At 36.1% G+C, this 15,407-nt stretch overlaps 1 protein-coding gene across 2 annotated transcripts in view; it reads right to left on the bottom strand.

The window, feature by feature from the left end:
• The window catches only part of RALBP1 (ralA binding protein 1), a 53,414-nt gene that overhangs the window by 9,114 nt on the left and 28,893 nt on the right, over positions 1 to 15,407 (bottom strand). For both annotated transcript variants that reach the window (XM_020985543.2, XM_020985544.2), the window contains exons 3-6: positions 9,330 to 9,788; positions 5,451 to 5,800; positions 3,731 to 3,892; positions 1,044 to 1,175 (exon numbers count right to left, since the gene is read on the bottom strand). In XM_020985543.2, the coding sequence (XP_020841202.1) occupies positions 1,044 to 1,175; positions 3,731 to 3,892; positions 5,451 to 5,800; positions 9,330 to 9,788 (1,103 nt within the window). The remainder of the gene's footprint in view (positions 1 to 1,043; positions 1,176 to 3,730; positions 3,893 to 5,450; positions 5,801 to 9,329; positions 9,789 to 15,407) is intronic.

The following is a 15,407-nucleotide window of genomic DNA, read 5'->3' as shown; positions in this document are numbered from 1 at the left end:
ACTCATAGTTCAAAATCTACCTGTGGATTGGGCTTGGTTTGTTACTGGAGACCAGTTCCAATCTCATGTTTAAAAGGGGAAAAAAGGACACAGAAAATAGGGACAAAGGGCAGCAAAAAGCATAAGAAAATGAGGATTTGTTAGGGAGAATAAGTTAAGAAAATATGAAGCAACCAAGATTCTAAAGGACTGCACTGACATCCTTCTCAAAGCACTTCTGCTGAGGTGGGGAGGCAGGGGGAGGGGGGGGAAACTACTCACAAAGCAGTTTCCCTTCTGAAAGAAAATGAAAAATAAAAATGACCCCTTACCCAAACACAAATCCCTAACTTCTCTATCACAAAGGTGCACCTGAAGAATTTTGGTTTGTTTTTTAAACACCACACAAAGCTGACCTACAAACTGTACTCAGCTCTAAGACTCCTTGGAAACTAGGCCTACAAGTGAGATCCAGGAGAGTTAACAGGTTTTACCAGGTGTACAAATGCAAGAACTGAACTTTCATTTAAAGCCAATCTGATTACCTGGTTCCTAGTTATTAGAAGCTGGCTGGATACCAACACTCATCTTATTTAATAAAAAAAAACCCAAAAGACTAAGATTCCCTCTCCTTTTCACTATCTCAGTCTCCTACTTGCTGTCCCACCTGTTTTTCTCAGATCCTAAAGACCCAATTCATCATTCCAAAGTTCATGAGACTTCAACAACCCCTTAATCAGTGGCCCCATCTGACCCACCTCTAAGCCTTCACAGAACTCTCTTTACCGACAACACCACATACTCAACTTGGGCTTTTAAAAATTAGTCAAGTTTGAAAAAAGCATTTAGAAAAAAAGTTTAAGCTAAGGAAAATGAATAATTAGTTTTAAATTTCAATATCAACAAATGTAACTTTCAAATACTTACTAAAGCAAGTGAATGAATTTTAAGAAATACAACTTAATTTAAAAGAAGCTTAGCTAGAGTACAAAAGACTTCTAGTCATATACATACTGTGGGTAATAAATTATAAACATGGCTAGTGGAATAATTTAATTACTTACTTGTCTTTTTGCTTCTCTCAGTTTCCTTTTGAGGGCTGTTAAAATTCTTTGTACCTCCCATAACCTTTCTTCCTTGGATAAATCTTTTATTCCTGCCTGTAAATCTCGGTGTAGACAGTTCAAAAGAAACTCCTAAAAAATACCACAGACACATCATTTGCAACTGCATACCACTGAAATAAATGCCACGTCTTTTCCAACCTTAAAAATACTATGTACTACTAGATTTGCAGTTTCATATACAATCATCTTTTTTATTGTACTATGTTATGGAAATGCTTGTTTTGTTCCATAAATTAAAAATAATTTTAAAAAACACTGTCCCACTTCTAAATAATGTAGTCAGCTTAATTATCTGCCCTGATGGGCAAGGCAATGCTACACTGAAAATGTTAACTGGAAATTAATTTCTATTTGTTTTGCTTAGGACTTGTTATTATTTTGCTTCCTTTCCCATTTTGCTTTCATTCCCTGAGCACTGTTCAACTGATGAGGCAAGTGGGTAGGAGATACAAGCCATCCCATTGAAAAAATTTCAGGGAATATTTATTGCAAGGATTCTTCCTCCTTAAAAACTTTGTTATGGTCATTACAAGGTAATCTAATAATGAAATCACAAAGGTTAAAGGGCTTTTAGGGACTACCATCTCCTCTAGGGGTTTTCAACCTTTTTTGTTATAAATCTCAATAGAAGTCTGGTGAATACAATGGACCTCCTCAGGGCAATGTTTTTAACCCCACACAGGATTATGAAAGAAACCAATTATATTGAAAAATGGTTGTCAAAATATTTTTTACAAGTTGAGAGGTCCAGGGCTAAGTGGATAGAGCACCAGCCCTGAAGTCAAGAGGACCTGAGTTCAAATCCAACCTCAGACCAAACACTTGACACTTACTAGCTGTGTGACCCTGGGCAAGTCACTTAACCCCAACTGCTTAAAAATAAATGAATAAATAAACAAGTTCAGAGATCCCAGGTTAAGAACCTCTGATGTAATCCATTCCTTTGCCTTGCGTATCTCACCTTTTAATACTTACAGTTTAGAACATTAAAACACTTTTTATTACTAACCTAAAAGCCTATACATTAGTTAGGTACATCTTTTCACAATATGCTCTCAAAAGAAAACAAAGAAAAGTTAATCACAATAACTGACTTACCTACAAGCTGAAGACCTTTAAAATAACCCTTAACCTGACCTCTTCCGTGGGCTAAAAATATTCTACCCCCCTTGTAACTTCTCATTATAAAGGGAAATTTAAAATGGTTAATCTTTGTGAGTTTTGAAAAAAATAATATTCATATCTCCACTCATTTTCATAATTCTCAAACTATGGCAAATAAGCTGAGACTAGGGTTCAAGTCTGAAGCACTATAATCATTTAAGAAAATTTAATTAAGCTGTCCACATCCAAAGAAAGAACTATGGAAGTCCCATCTCTATCACTTATTTTTACCTTCTGTTGAGTTTTGTTTCATCTTTCTGATGGTTCCTCCTATTGGTTTTAATTTTTACTTACAACTTCACTAACGTAAAAATATGTTTAATAGGAATGTAAATGTAAAGCCCCGTCTTGGGGTGGGGGGAGAAAAATTTTCAACTCAAAAGCATATGCAAGTGATTGTTGACAAATCAAAATAAATTAATAAAATTTTAAAAAAAATAAACAAACAAAAAAAGAAAATTAAATTAAAATAAGATACCATTTTGAACTCTAGACTCTGCTTTTTGTTCACTATTTTCCCAGCTGGTTTTTTCTAAGTCATTTCCAAAGTTGTTACCTCAGAGCCAGCTAGGTGGGCACAGCTGATAGAGCACTGGCCCTGGAGTGAAGAGGACCTGAATTCAAATACGGCCTCAGACACGTACTTGCTGTATGACCCTGGCAACTGACTTCATCCTGACTGCCTGGCTGGGGGGAAGGGGCGGGGATGGTTACCTGAAATATTTGTCTTTAATTGATCCTCAATTGCTGACAACACCAAACCATCAAGTTCTAAATCACATTTTCTAGTGACAATTAATTATTCTTCAGTCTGTAATTTGTAACTGTAAATTTATGTTTCATTATCTACATTATAGTAAAATTTCTAAATGGCATAAGTTCACAGCTGGGAATAGCAACAGTCAAAGTATTTACCTAAACTACAACATGCAAGGATGCACAATGTTGAAAAATTTTTAATATTACTTTAAAGTGAGGAAATTCCATTTTCCATGACACAAGGATATTTATTTGTGCTAAGGTGAGTCCTGTGTGTCATAATGAAGGCTCAAAGACTCTGCAAAACCCCTTATGTGTTACTGTCTGCCAATTTTCAAATGCCAAGGGATGATTTTTGCTGTTGTTAGGTTACAGTTTAATTTTTTATTTAACTATACTAACTCTAAGTTCTATGAATACAAAACACTCGAACTGAAGAAACGAGAAAAACCACATCAGTTAAATGAACACACACAAAACAATACTAAATGTGTGACAGAAATACAAATTTAATGAAGGCACATAACATTCTTGTGTCTAGTGCTGGATCCACCAACAAATTATAAACTTCTTTCTTTCCCTCCTTTGGGCAGTGAAGCACTGAAATACTCACATCAAAGGTTTGATCTATGAAGCCAAATGTTAATTTACTGGGCTATAAAAATTTCATATATGTAATACATCATATATATGGTGCAAACCTGTCTTCTGATTTCCTCCTTGATGCTTTCCTGTGTTTCTGGCAGTGTTGGCATGGTGGCCATGTTAGACCACCGAAGAGGTTTAGTCACCTGTTTTAGGATTACATTTCCAAAGAACTCTTGCACATGTGTAAAAAGCACATACAGGACACGGTTACTTATCTATAAAAAGAAAAAAATTTTCAAACAATTTTTATAATTGCAAATTTCCTTAGCATTGCTGAATAGACAATGTTAGATCAGGTTTCTCAGAGACCTAAGTCAACCCATACCTGCATGAAAAATCCCCTTTACAGGGTAATTTATTTTTCTCACTATTTAAGCGTTAAACAAATTTCATTTGAATGTCAGTGGACAGCTGTTAATTACGAGTACAGAAAAAATAAGCCATCTTTACCTACAACACTGCAAATGATAGTCAAAAATAAAAAGTAGAAGCCAATGACTCATTTCTACTTACACACTGCTATTTCTATATGCCTATCATATAAAAATTTCCTGTTAACATTTTCAAGAACGTAATGGGGGATGCTGTGTTCCAGTGAACAAAACTGGAACTAGAGAGAGGCCTAAGAGCACTGTCACCATACTGGAGAGCTCATAACTATAAGTGCTCATCTTTAAATATGAATGCATACCATTAAAGTTTGCTCAAGAAGTATTGCAAGTGGTTCCCTATCAACTTTTTCCTTTTCGAATTTCTCTTTGGTAATTCTCTGGTAAGCCATTAACATTAATTTTGCTAAAAACACTTTTAAGATAAGCTCTTATTCTTTTCCTAGAACTTATTTTAAATAGGATCCATACAATCGTAACTAGTGATACTAACAATCCTAATACAATACTGCTGAGTATCTAATCATGGAAACAAGTTACAGATTCTGACATTATGCCTAATTATTAACAGACTGAAAATATGGAAAAGTAAAGGTTTACATTTTGCTCCCAATATAGCATGACAAAATGTCAATACAAAGGATATTTGGCAAAAGCAAAAAGAAACTCTTGATTTCCAATTTGGTTGCACTTCTTAACAATAATTCTAGATTAGAGTAACCTGAGCATATCAATACATTATATGAAAATGCAAAGAATATAAATATTGATCATTTCATTTCAGCCAGGGAAATAAACTACCCAGAACTGAATGAGGGGACAAACACTACAGCACAAGTCCTGGTGAGACTTTATATCTTTATCATACAAAAGAATGAAGACCAATTACAAAATGATAAAATGCTTTTCTAGCATCCGTTGTTATACAATGAAATGTTAAAGTTAAAGCATGACTAAACCAATTTTCTAGCAAGGTACTTTGACCTCCTTCTTGCACAAACAAAACAGCCCTGGGAACAATATTTTAAGTGTTTTATTAATATGATATAGTTAGGTAATGTTTGATGAGATAATTAAAAACTTTAAAATATGTACCACGGGCTCCTCCCTCTTAAATAATAGGTCGCTGTCATTGTGATATAATTTATACCCAAGTTTCTGCAAGGTTCAAATCACATAACTATACTGAAGGCTAAACGTGGCCACCTCAATGATGCGCACAAGTCCCTCGTGTCCTGAACCTAGTATAACATCTATATGCGTAATACAATATTCATTTTACTCTTAACTGCTTCTTATGAGGCACACTAACAGAGGAATAGGCCTAAGCCCTCTGACATTTCATATGATCCCACACGAGTTTTGTTTACAAAAGATCAAGTACCTGAACGGTAGGGCTGAGCACTATAGAAATATTCTGTATGTTCATTTTTGTTTCCAATTCCTTTGATATAACATGGTCCATGTGCACAATCAGCCAGGAAATCAGAAGATAGTTACACTCTGGCAACTCTTTAAGCAAGCGCTGGAATTCCTGCACTTTCTCACCCTCTGTGTTCCTCCCACAAGCCTCTTCAAATCGGGGCAAAAGCTCTTTGGTAAGCAAGTTTTCCGGAAGGTCTCGCAAATACTGCTTCAGCAAGCTGGCTACAGTATTAGGTTCGTATTCTTCCAAGTTTGGAGATTCTTCTCGGTCATAGGCTGATTTTAGCTCATCCACCTTTGATTTTATTCCTTAAAACACATGGATTTTAAAAAGAGAACACCAAAAAAAAAAAGTAATCAAACACACATAAGTAGACTAAAACAAACCGATTTGTAAGCTTTCTTCTTCATTCCACCACTCTTCCCATTCCTGCCAGGTTAAACCAACTCCAACCAACCAGACCAGGAACAAACTGTCTGCTGCTAAATTGTTTACTTGCATACAGGATCACCAACGTGATAACTTAGCTTCAAACAAAACACTAAAGCTTGCCTTACATGCCTATATTCAGTCAGAATCTGACAATTATAAGCCTTACTGATACCTAAAGAGTCTAAACCCCAAGGTATGGTAATATTTATGGGGCTAACTATTCAGGTTGTTTCTTAAAGAGATGGAAGGGACTTCCCTCAAAGTAAGATTTAAAACCCAAACCAGTCAAATAGGTAAGAATACTAGTAAAAATAAAAGAAATAGGTATCATGCTCCAGGCTCTAAATGTTCACTTCCCTAATAAATGTATCATTCATTCCTATGCCACTGTTAAGAGTGAGGACCATGAGTGAAAATGTTTACAATCCAATGTTCTCCCCATTGCCTTAAAACACACACACACACACACACACACACACACACACACACACACAGCAATATAAATAACAGAATTTGGCATGTGTTAGATGTAGAGAGATGCATTTCTGAAAAGTTTCGGAAAGTCAAATAATTAAAATTTGAAAAAAAAAAGCTAACATTTCAAATGGGAAAGGGGAGCTTGTAAACAAAATCAGCTTTATGGCATGCATCCTTTTGTGATTTACAAGATCACCTTACTAATTTAAAGACACTTTAGGTAATTTTTTAACAAACTGGGGGGGGGCCTAAGCAATGGGGTTAAGTGACTTGCCCAGGGTCACACAGCTAGTATTAAACATCTGAGGCGGATGTGAACTCAGGTCCTCATGACTCCAGGACCAGTGCTCTATCCACTGCACCACCTACCTGCCCCTAACAAATATTTTCTTAAAACAAAGAGATCACATTTGTCTAGGACAAAAATAAAAATGGAAGATGGAACATGTGCTTTTATTTAAACAATGCTTTGATTTTTTTGGTTTAGAGATATGATAAATCTTTGACTTTCAAGATGCTATATAACATGTATTTGTATTTGGTTCATCTTATTCAAGGGAAAACATTCTTTAAGGCTCACTATGACATAAAATAATTTTTGGTTTTATAAAGCTACATTTTTAACACCTATCACATAAGACTTGGCAAGATACTCCTACTTTAAATTTTATCCAAATTTAGAGGTCAAAAGTATGAAAAATGAGTGAAAAACTTACAACTATAAAAAAAAACTTACAACTATAACTGCAAATGCGATGCTGAAAAACTACTGCATTCCTAGAATTACTAACATTTGCTTAATATTCAGTAAATACCTAAATAATCAGCTTCATCATATTTATGATTATAGCAATGATAGAATAAATGCAATAATATTAATGCAACAAAACAAGCCCTAATTTGAGACTTTTTATGGGGGGAAATAAATTTGCAATTAAACATTCCTTTTTATCTGCTTCTAATTAAATGCCCATCTTGAATTCATAGTTTTGTAGCAATGCTTATAAACTATGCATGCAGATGATAACTGTACATTATTTTATTCGTGTCCTTACAGAATCTTTGCCCTATATAATTTCTACCCATTGCACTGTGCACTGCATGGATGGTCACTTAATAAAAATTTGTTTGTTTTTTAATAAGAGCTTTAAGTTTTTCCAAAAATTTTTCTGTTAAAAAATTTACATTGGAAATTCCAGAGAAAGATAATGTGGATAGGTGTTGATGTGCTATCATATAGAAGTTCAATCCAATTGTATAAAATGAAATTTCATGGGTTTTAAATTAGAATTGCAAATCAATCTGCAAAAACCAAACACACCACAGTACACAGAAATCATGTCTTTTACTTATTAATTACGCTGAAAGTTTCCAAAAAGGAAAAAAAAACCATAAACCATACAGTTATCATATGAGCTATGTTTAAAACATGACACACTTCTACTCCAGAATAGGACATAAAGCTATTTCAATTAATAAAAGAATCAGCTTAACCTTCAATTTATAGGGGAACAGCTAACCTTAAATGATCTTACACACATACACAAGAAAGGAGATTGCTACCACTGAGAATACCCAGAGAGCTCTGTCATCAAAAATAGGCCCCTGACAAAAGAATGGACTTTACAAAAGCTCTGTAATGCTCAGACTCACAGCAGAGAAGCTGTTTAGTCTGTACAGAGCTCTTATATGCCAGTCAAGGTTACCTAAACCAAGCAGCTTCCTACACAGCTGTCTAATGATTTGTATATTTTTTTAAAAAGCAAATTCTTACTTAAATGAAGGCTAAGCTTCTTTAAATACTATTTTGACATTGTTATCAAAAAGCTATTTCAAAGATTTCAAATCCAAATTAAAAATCTCAATTTTATTTTCTGGAAAATGAACAAATAATTTTCCCATCTCTAGTAATCAAAAAATTTTATGACACAAGTGCCAAAACTCTCATACGCGTTTAGAAGGTGAAAAAAAATTCAAGAACGTGTTATTTTCTGGTTTTCCCCAGCCTTTCCCATCTCCCCAAATCATTATTTTAGCAACTCAATGGTCAAACAAATGTGTGAAAAGAGCACTGCATTTTTTAACATAAATGTGAAAACTGATCATACACTAAGAAGCTGAATATGAACATTTAAGCAGACAAGTTGCCTTGTTTAGAGGGCACAGATTTTATTATGTCAATCATGCCTCATACATGATTCACAATGAGCTATAATAGCACATTCTTTAAGAGCAACACATTTTGGATGATGGGAGGTCCTCCATAAAGGATACAATAAATTTCTATTAGACAAATGGAAACCACATCTGTACATGTAAGTACTACACATGGCTAAAAGTACTATTTAATGTTTTGGCCTAGAAATTTTAAATGTTATGCCCCTTACCTGGGGGACATACAGCTCCTCCTGTTCAGTGGTGATGATAAAACATGTCTTTTAACTCAGGGGCTTCTAGAAAACATAGCTTTTCTCCTTTCTCCCACTAGGTGGTTTTGCCACCAGGCTGCTGTCCCTGATCTCCTACCACTGCTATGTCCAAGTGCCTCACTGCTGAGGGAGGGGGATGAGGGTGAGATGCAAGAAGGAAAGTGGGTACATGGAAGGGTCCAGATTAGGAGACACTGCCCACAAATTCTACTTTTTGTCTCATTTTCTATGCCACTGGGCCACATTGGAATATATAACTGGCACAATACAAACCTATGTATAAATAACTCAAATGTGAATCATACTAATGGAAAGAAATACGGTACAGGAAATACAGTACCCAAATATAAAATACAATTTTCCCAATGTGGAAAATCAAGAAAATGAACTCCACACTAGAACAAAAGCCACAAATCTTCTACATTTAATCCCGTTTCTTCCTTTGATGAATGAAGATTTTTTTTTAACCATAGCTAGGTTTGTTATAGAGACATAATACCTGAAACTCTGTAGATGCCTTCACATTTCATGCCATACTTCTCTACATAATCTACACATTCACGAAAAACTGCTGGCAAGCGGATGCCATCGTACATCATGGTCCTTTCTGCTGCTTCAGCCACAGGTATCCCAAAAATGGGTCTGAGACTTGGAACATCAACCTGAGGCATTTCTGGCTCCTGAGTTGGCTTTTTCTTTTTCTTCTTTTCCTTCCACTGTTTAACAACATCAGCTGCTGTCAAGTCTTTTGACTTCTTCTCTTTATGTTTTTCTTCCTTGTGCTTTTCTTCTTTATGTTTTTCTTCTTTGGGTTTCTCTTTTACTTTAAAATCCTTTTCCTTCTTTTTAGAAAAGCTGGGCTTCTTAAAGACATGTATTCCCTTGGACCTCTTCATTTTGGAAGGACTTTCTGCCTCATCTCCTGAGCTGTCCTCCTGAAAGGCAGCATAGCCTTCAGCTGTCAGAAAAAGTGGGGGACATTCATTACATCTTTGTTTAATGTGTAAAACTGTCAGTCCATTTGAGAAACAGTGAATATCCTTGCTATACAAAACAGATAACAGAATACCATTTGCCACTGAAACTAGACACTCTGCTTTTGTCTGCAGTGTTAACATAATCCCTTTTGAAACCTATCAATACTGAAAACTGAACTGATTTCTGCTTTCATGAAAACAAAATGTTTGCAGTGACATGTTCTAGCCACAAGAGGGCAACATGCAGCTAGACAATTAGCATGGCCTGCCAATAAATAGGTTGATATCTATTTTAGAGGCAAATAGATATGTTCCTTAAAAGTTCTCTCTGTAAATTACATTTTTTAAACTGTCACACTTCATATGCATTAAGGAAACCTTTTATATATAGTTACTACGTTGAGCTTTTCTGCAAAGCAAAGGCTCCTTCCATGTCATTTCCTCCAATATCATATTGAACCACTTAAAAGCAACATTCCTAAAATGTATTTTAAAAAGAAAATATATGGGCAGTGAAAAGCATGCAAAAATAATTAAACAAACTAAGATGCAAAAAAGTACAGACCTATTTTACTGGAATCTATTATTTTTCCTAAACTAAATTTATCTCTGGCACACAAACAGGAAAAGGAACCAAGAAAAGTGAAGAAATGTATAAAAACAAAATTAAGTTTCAACATGTTACAGGAATTTTTAAAAAATCCCAAACACCTAAATTTATATTAAAAACCAAATACTGCTGACTTTATGCAAAGGATATTTAAAGACAATAAATGTATTTGATTCCTATTTAAACGTAAGATACAATAGTTGTCACTTTATTTATACCTTGACTTTTAGCCAAATAAAAAAAAAGTTTGAGATTCCCCACTTCTACCATCATTTATGGTATTTTTTTTTGTATTAAGTATGGTTTATTTTTTTTGCTTACATATTAAGAGTTAGTGATTTTCTTTGAAGCAAAGCTGCTTGCAGCATCATAGTTGGAATGCTAAAATGTCAGCAATTTTTTGCTCCCTCCATTTATGGTATTTTTGACCAAACTTGTATGGGTACTGATATAACACTCAAATAACAGAAAAACAAAAACAGGGGGAAAAAAACCCAAAACAATAAAATCTCCTGTAAACAACTTTTGAGGGCTCTTCAAGTCTGATCAATGTTACATTTGTAGAGTTGGAGTGAACTAACAGACCCTTGTTAAACAATAACTGTAATTCAAGTTTTCTGGCTGAATTCAGTGTGCCCTTATGCCTCTATCTTACAACATTCCTTTCAGATTGGGGGAGGGGAGGGGAGAGGTATGAATGGTGTTACATCAAAAACTAGAAAGATGAGATTTTTAAAAAGGAACCTAACTGCCAGCCCTCTCCTTCCCATGATGGCTCCCTTAAATAAGACAGTGATTAACAGGTAGAAGCTGTAGAAAAGCAGATTTTACACCTTATATAAGGAAAATTTTCACAAAAAACTCAAGTTGTACAAAAATGGAACGTGCTTCCTCAGAAGAACATGGGTTCACTGGAAGACTCCACGTAGAGGCCTGAACATCTGCTTGTCAGAGATACAGAGGAAGAGATTCATATGCAAGTATGGGCTAGGCTGGATGACTTCTGAAGCACCCAAAACTGAGATGCTGAGACATCCTCAACTTTCTCCTTTTTCTCTATTTACTCCCAAGTTTCAAAGTCTGCTTTGTGCCAGCTGGCTCTGCCACCTTTATCCTGGAATTTCCACTGAGGTTTGACATAAACCTCAACCACAGGAACAAACAGAAGATTCCTGAAAACTGCAGAGTTAATGGTGGTAATTTTCATTGGCCCTGAACAATTTAAAGCCCACCACTGGGACTCCTTTTTGAAAACAGAAGGCTCACACCCTAAAACTTAAAAGAGACTTTTCCCAGCTCCTCTGGTCTCCTTCTTTCACTCCAGTGAAAGAAACATCTCTGCAGCTGCCCGGAGGTCCTCGTTTCCTCTCCCCACTCCCACCTCCAGTCACTAATCTAAAAGTGGGGGACAGAGAAACTCCACAGAGGTGCACTGCCAGGGGTTCCCTCCCCCACCCCCACAGGTCTCCTCTTCCAGCTCCAGGAATATTTACAAGGAGTGAAGGACTGACAGCCAGGCAGTGAGGTCCCCAGGACTAAGCGGTCAGGAAGAGGGGTGAAACAAGGGCCTATGTGGCAGTGAGCTATTACTATTATTAATAACTGTAAACTAGGAAGTTATTACTATTGAGTGTATCAAAGAGGTATCCATCAAGTCTAGGACAGCATTATCAGGTTTTAGATATATGCAGATTGGGGTCAGAGAGGGAAGAGGAGGGGGCAAGCTTATATTTGGACCAATAGGTTATGTTTGCTTTATAAGCCAAGATTTGTATAGACTGGGTTTGCTTAACCACACTAATGTGTATCTCTCAGGATGGTTTTCCTGCTACTACTAAAGTCTATTTCTCATTCTTCTCAATAGTTTCCTATGGGGGGCAGGGGGAAGCATAGAGAAAAAAAGTTTGGAACTCAAAATCTTATAAAAACGAATGTTGAAAACTTTCTCTACATGTAATTGGAAAAAAATATCATTAAAAAGTTTCTTATGAGCCAGAGTTGGGCCTCAAGTTCTTAGTGGGTAGAAAGGGAAGGTAGTATGATACTAGTGGGAAAAAGTATGGGGGGGGGCAGGTAGGTGGCGCAGTGGATACAGCACCAGCCCTTAAGTAAGGAGAACCTGAGTTCAAATGCGGCCTTAGACCAAACACTTTACACTTAACTAGCTGTGTGATCCTGGGCAACTGCCTAAATAATAATAATAATAATAATAATAATAATAATAATAATAATAATAATAATAATAATGATAATGATAATAGGAAAAAGTATGAGACTAGGGTTCAAAAGACTTGAGTTCTAGTTCTGTCAAGAACTCCCATGACTCTGTGACTCTGAGCAGCCTTTCTGGGATTCCATGCCCCATCTGTAAAACAAGGAATCTGGACCAGAGAGTCACTACGGTCCATTCCAGCTCTAGCATTCTGTAGTTCTATTTAAATACACACAGACAGACACACAAACCCTGGATGATGTCACATCAAAGAACAATTAGCAAACTATCAGTTTACTTCTCGATTTTCTGAGCTAATTATTTAAGTTAGGTGGTTTACCTTGATCAGAGTTTTTAAACACACGAAAACACCTGTTGGTATGACATGGAAGATCTGTAATACTCAACCATACCTGTGAAATTTAAACAATATGTGATCTGTGGGCAGCTGGTAGTGCACTGGTTAGAGTGCCAGGCCTGGCATCAGAAAAATCTGAGTTCATATGCCCAAAGGCTATAAAAAAAAATACCCTTTGACCCAGCAATAGCACTTCCAGATCATAAAAGAGATCATAAAAATGGGAAAAGGATTCACATGTACAAAAATATTTACAACAGCTCTTTTTGTGGTAGCAAAGAACTGGAAATTGAGGGGATGCCCATCAACTGGGGAATGGCTGAACAAGTTGTGGTATATGAATGCAATGGAATACTACTGTGCTATAAGAAATGATGAGCAGGTCGACTTCAGAAAAACCTGGAAAGACTTGTATGGTCTGATGCTGACTGAAGTGAGCAGAACCAGGAGAATGTTGTACACACTAACAGCCACGCTGTGCAATGACTAACTTTGATAGACTTAGCCCTGCTCAGCAAAGCAGTAATCTAAGACAATTCCAAAAGACTCATGATGGAAAATGCTATCCACATCCAAAGAAAGAACTATGGAGTTTGAATGCAGATTGAAGCACATTATTTACTTTTTTTTTCTTCTGTTTTGTTTTCTTTCTGGTGGTTCCTCCTATTGGTTCTAATTCTTTCTTACATCATCACTAATATGAAAATATGTTTAATAGGGGCAGCTAGGTGGCACAGTGGATAGAGCACCAGAGCTGAAGTCAAGAGGACCTGAGTTCAAATCCAGCCTCAGCCACTTACTAGCTAGTGCCCCTGGGCAAGTCACTTACCCTGTTTGCTTCAGTTTCCTTATCCGTAAAATGGAGATGATGACAATACCTACCTCCCAAAGTTGTTGTGAGGATCAAATGAGATAATCCTTGCTAAAAAAGCACGTAGCACAGTGCCTGACATAGAGAAAGCACAACATAAAAAGCTCTTTTCTGAGCTTTAATTTCCTCCTCTGAACTATATGGATCTTCTCATTTGCCCTGGATTCTTTCACGTGGTTATTATTCACATAGTTATTCCCATGTAGCATATGGGAAAATGTTCTGTAAATTGTAAAGCAGTATTACAAATTGCTACATTATTATAATGGCTTAAATTTTATATAGTACTTTATGGTTTACCTATATTAATTTAATTCTCACAAAAATCCTATAATCCTAGCAGACAGGTTGTAGAAGTATTATTCTTCACAAAGCTACAGCTACCAATAAGGAAATTGAGGCCTTACAGGGATCAAATGACTTAACTGACCAATATCATGGAACCAGCCAGGTCACAGAGGTAAGATTTAAACCCAGTCTTCTGACTCCAAAGCAATGTTCTTTCTTCTAACCAGAGATCCTCTATACATACTTGGCTGTGTGTAAATGATTTTTTTTCCCTAATTCAATAAATATTAAGTACCTACAAAGTGCAAGGCCATATGCAAGATTCTAAGCATAAAAAAGACCCACTCCCTACTCTCAAGGAACTCATACTCAATAGAGGAAATAAAACATTAATAATAATAACTATAGTACAAAGTACTACATAAGAAACACAAAGGAGAGGTCAGGACAGACTGACGAATTCAAAGAGAGGGATCACTTCTTGATGGAGGAGAGGTAGAACCACCAGGGAGCGTCATCAAATCACAGAAGAGGCAGCATCTGATTTGAGTTTGAAAAAAGAGAATTTCAAACAAGCACAAATATAGGTAAAGATTTTCCAGGTAAACAGACAAAGTAATAGATACAGACATAAATTCTGAAAAGTGCTATACTATGGAAGAGCATAATAGCAAGTTATAAATAATTTCAACATAAAGTACATAGAGGGAAACAGTAACAAAGCTGGAAAAGTTAGATTAGAATATGAAGGAGGCCTTGAATGCTAGAATCAGAGGAGTTTATACTTTATTTGGCAAGCAGTTTGGAACCTTTGAAGGTTTCCAAATGTCAGAACCAAGCACTAGGAAGATTATCTCAGGAAGTATGTTAAGCATGGATTACAGAAAACAGAAAACGAAGACAGAAAGAAAAGTTATGAGGCTACGTAAATGAAATTTGTAAAAATTACATCATTTACCCCAAACACATCACTACCACCCCTCCCTCTAACTCAAAAATCTTTAATGGTCCTCTATTTCCTTTAAGATAAAATGCAAGATCCTCAACCTCGAATTTAAAGCCTTGTAGCTTCAACCTACCTTGCCAGTTTTATTTCATTATTACTTCCTTTCACACACACTCACACTTTCTCTCTCTCTCTCTCTCTTCTCTCTCTCTCTCTCTCTCTCTCTCTCTCTCTCTCTCTCTCTCTCTCTCTCTCTCTCTCTCTCTCTCTTCCAGTCAAAATGGCCTCTAAACTCCTTCTCAGACACATCTACCC

The sequence above is a fragment of the Phascolarctos cinereus genome, unplaced genomic scaffold, assembly GCF_003287225.1.
Source record: "Phascolarctos cinereus isolate Bilbo 61053 unplaced genomic scaffold, phaCin_HiC Scaffold_4;HRSCAF=312, whole genome shotgun sequence".
Classification (NCBI taxonomy): domain Eukaryota; kingdom Metazoa; phylum Chordata; class Mammalia; order Diprotodontia; family Phascolarctidae; genus Phascolarctos; species Phascolarctos cinereus.
Note: the sequence above shows the minus strand (reverse complement) of the source record. Positions and strands in the feature narration are given on the sequence as shown.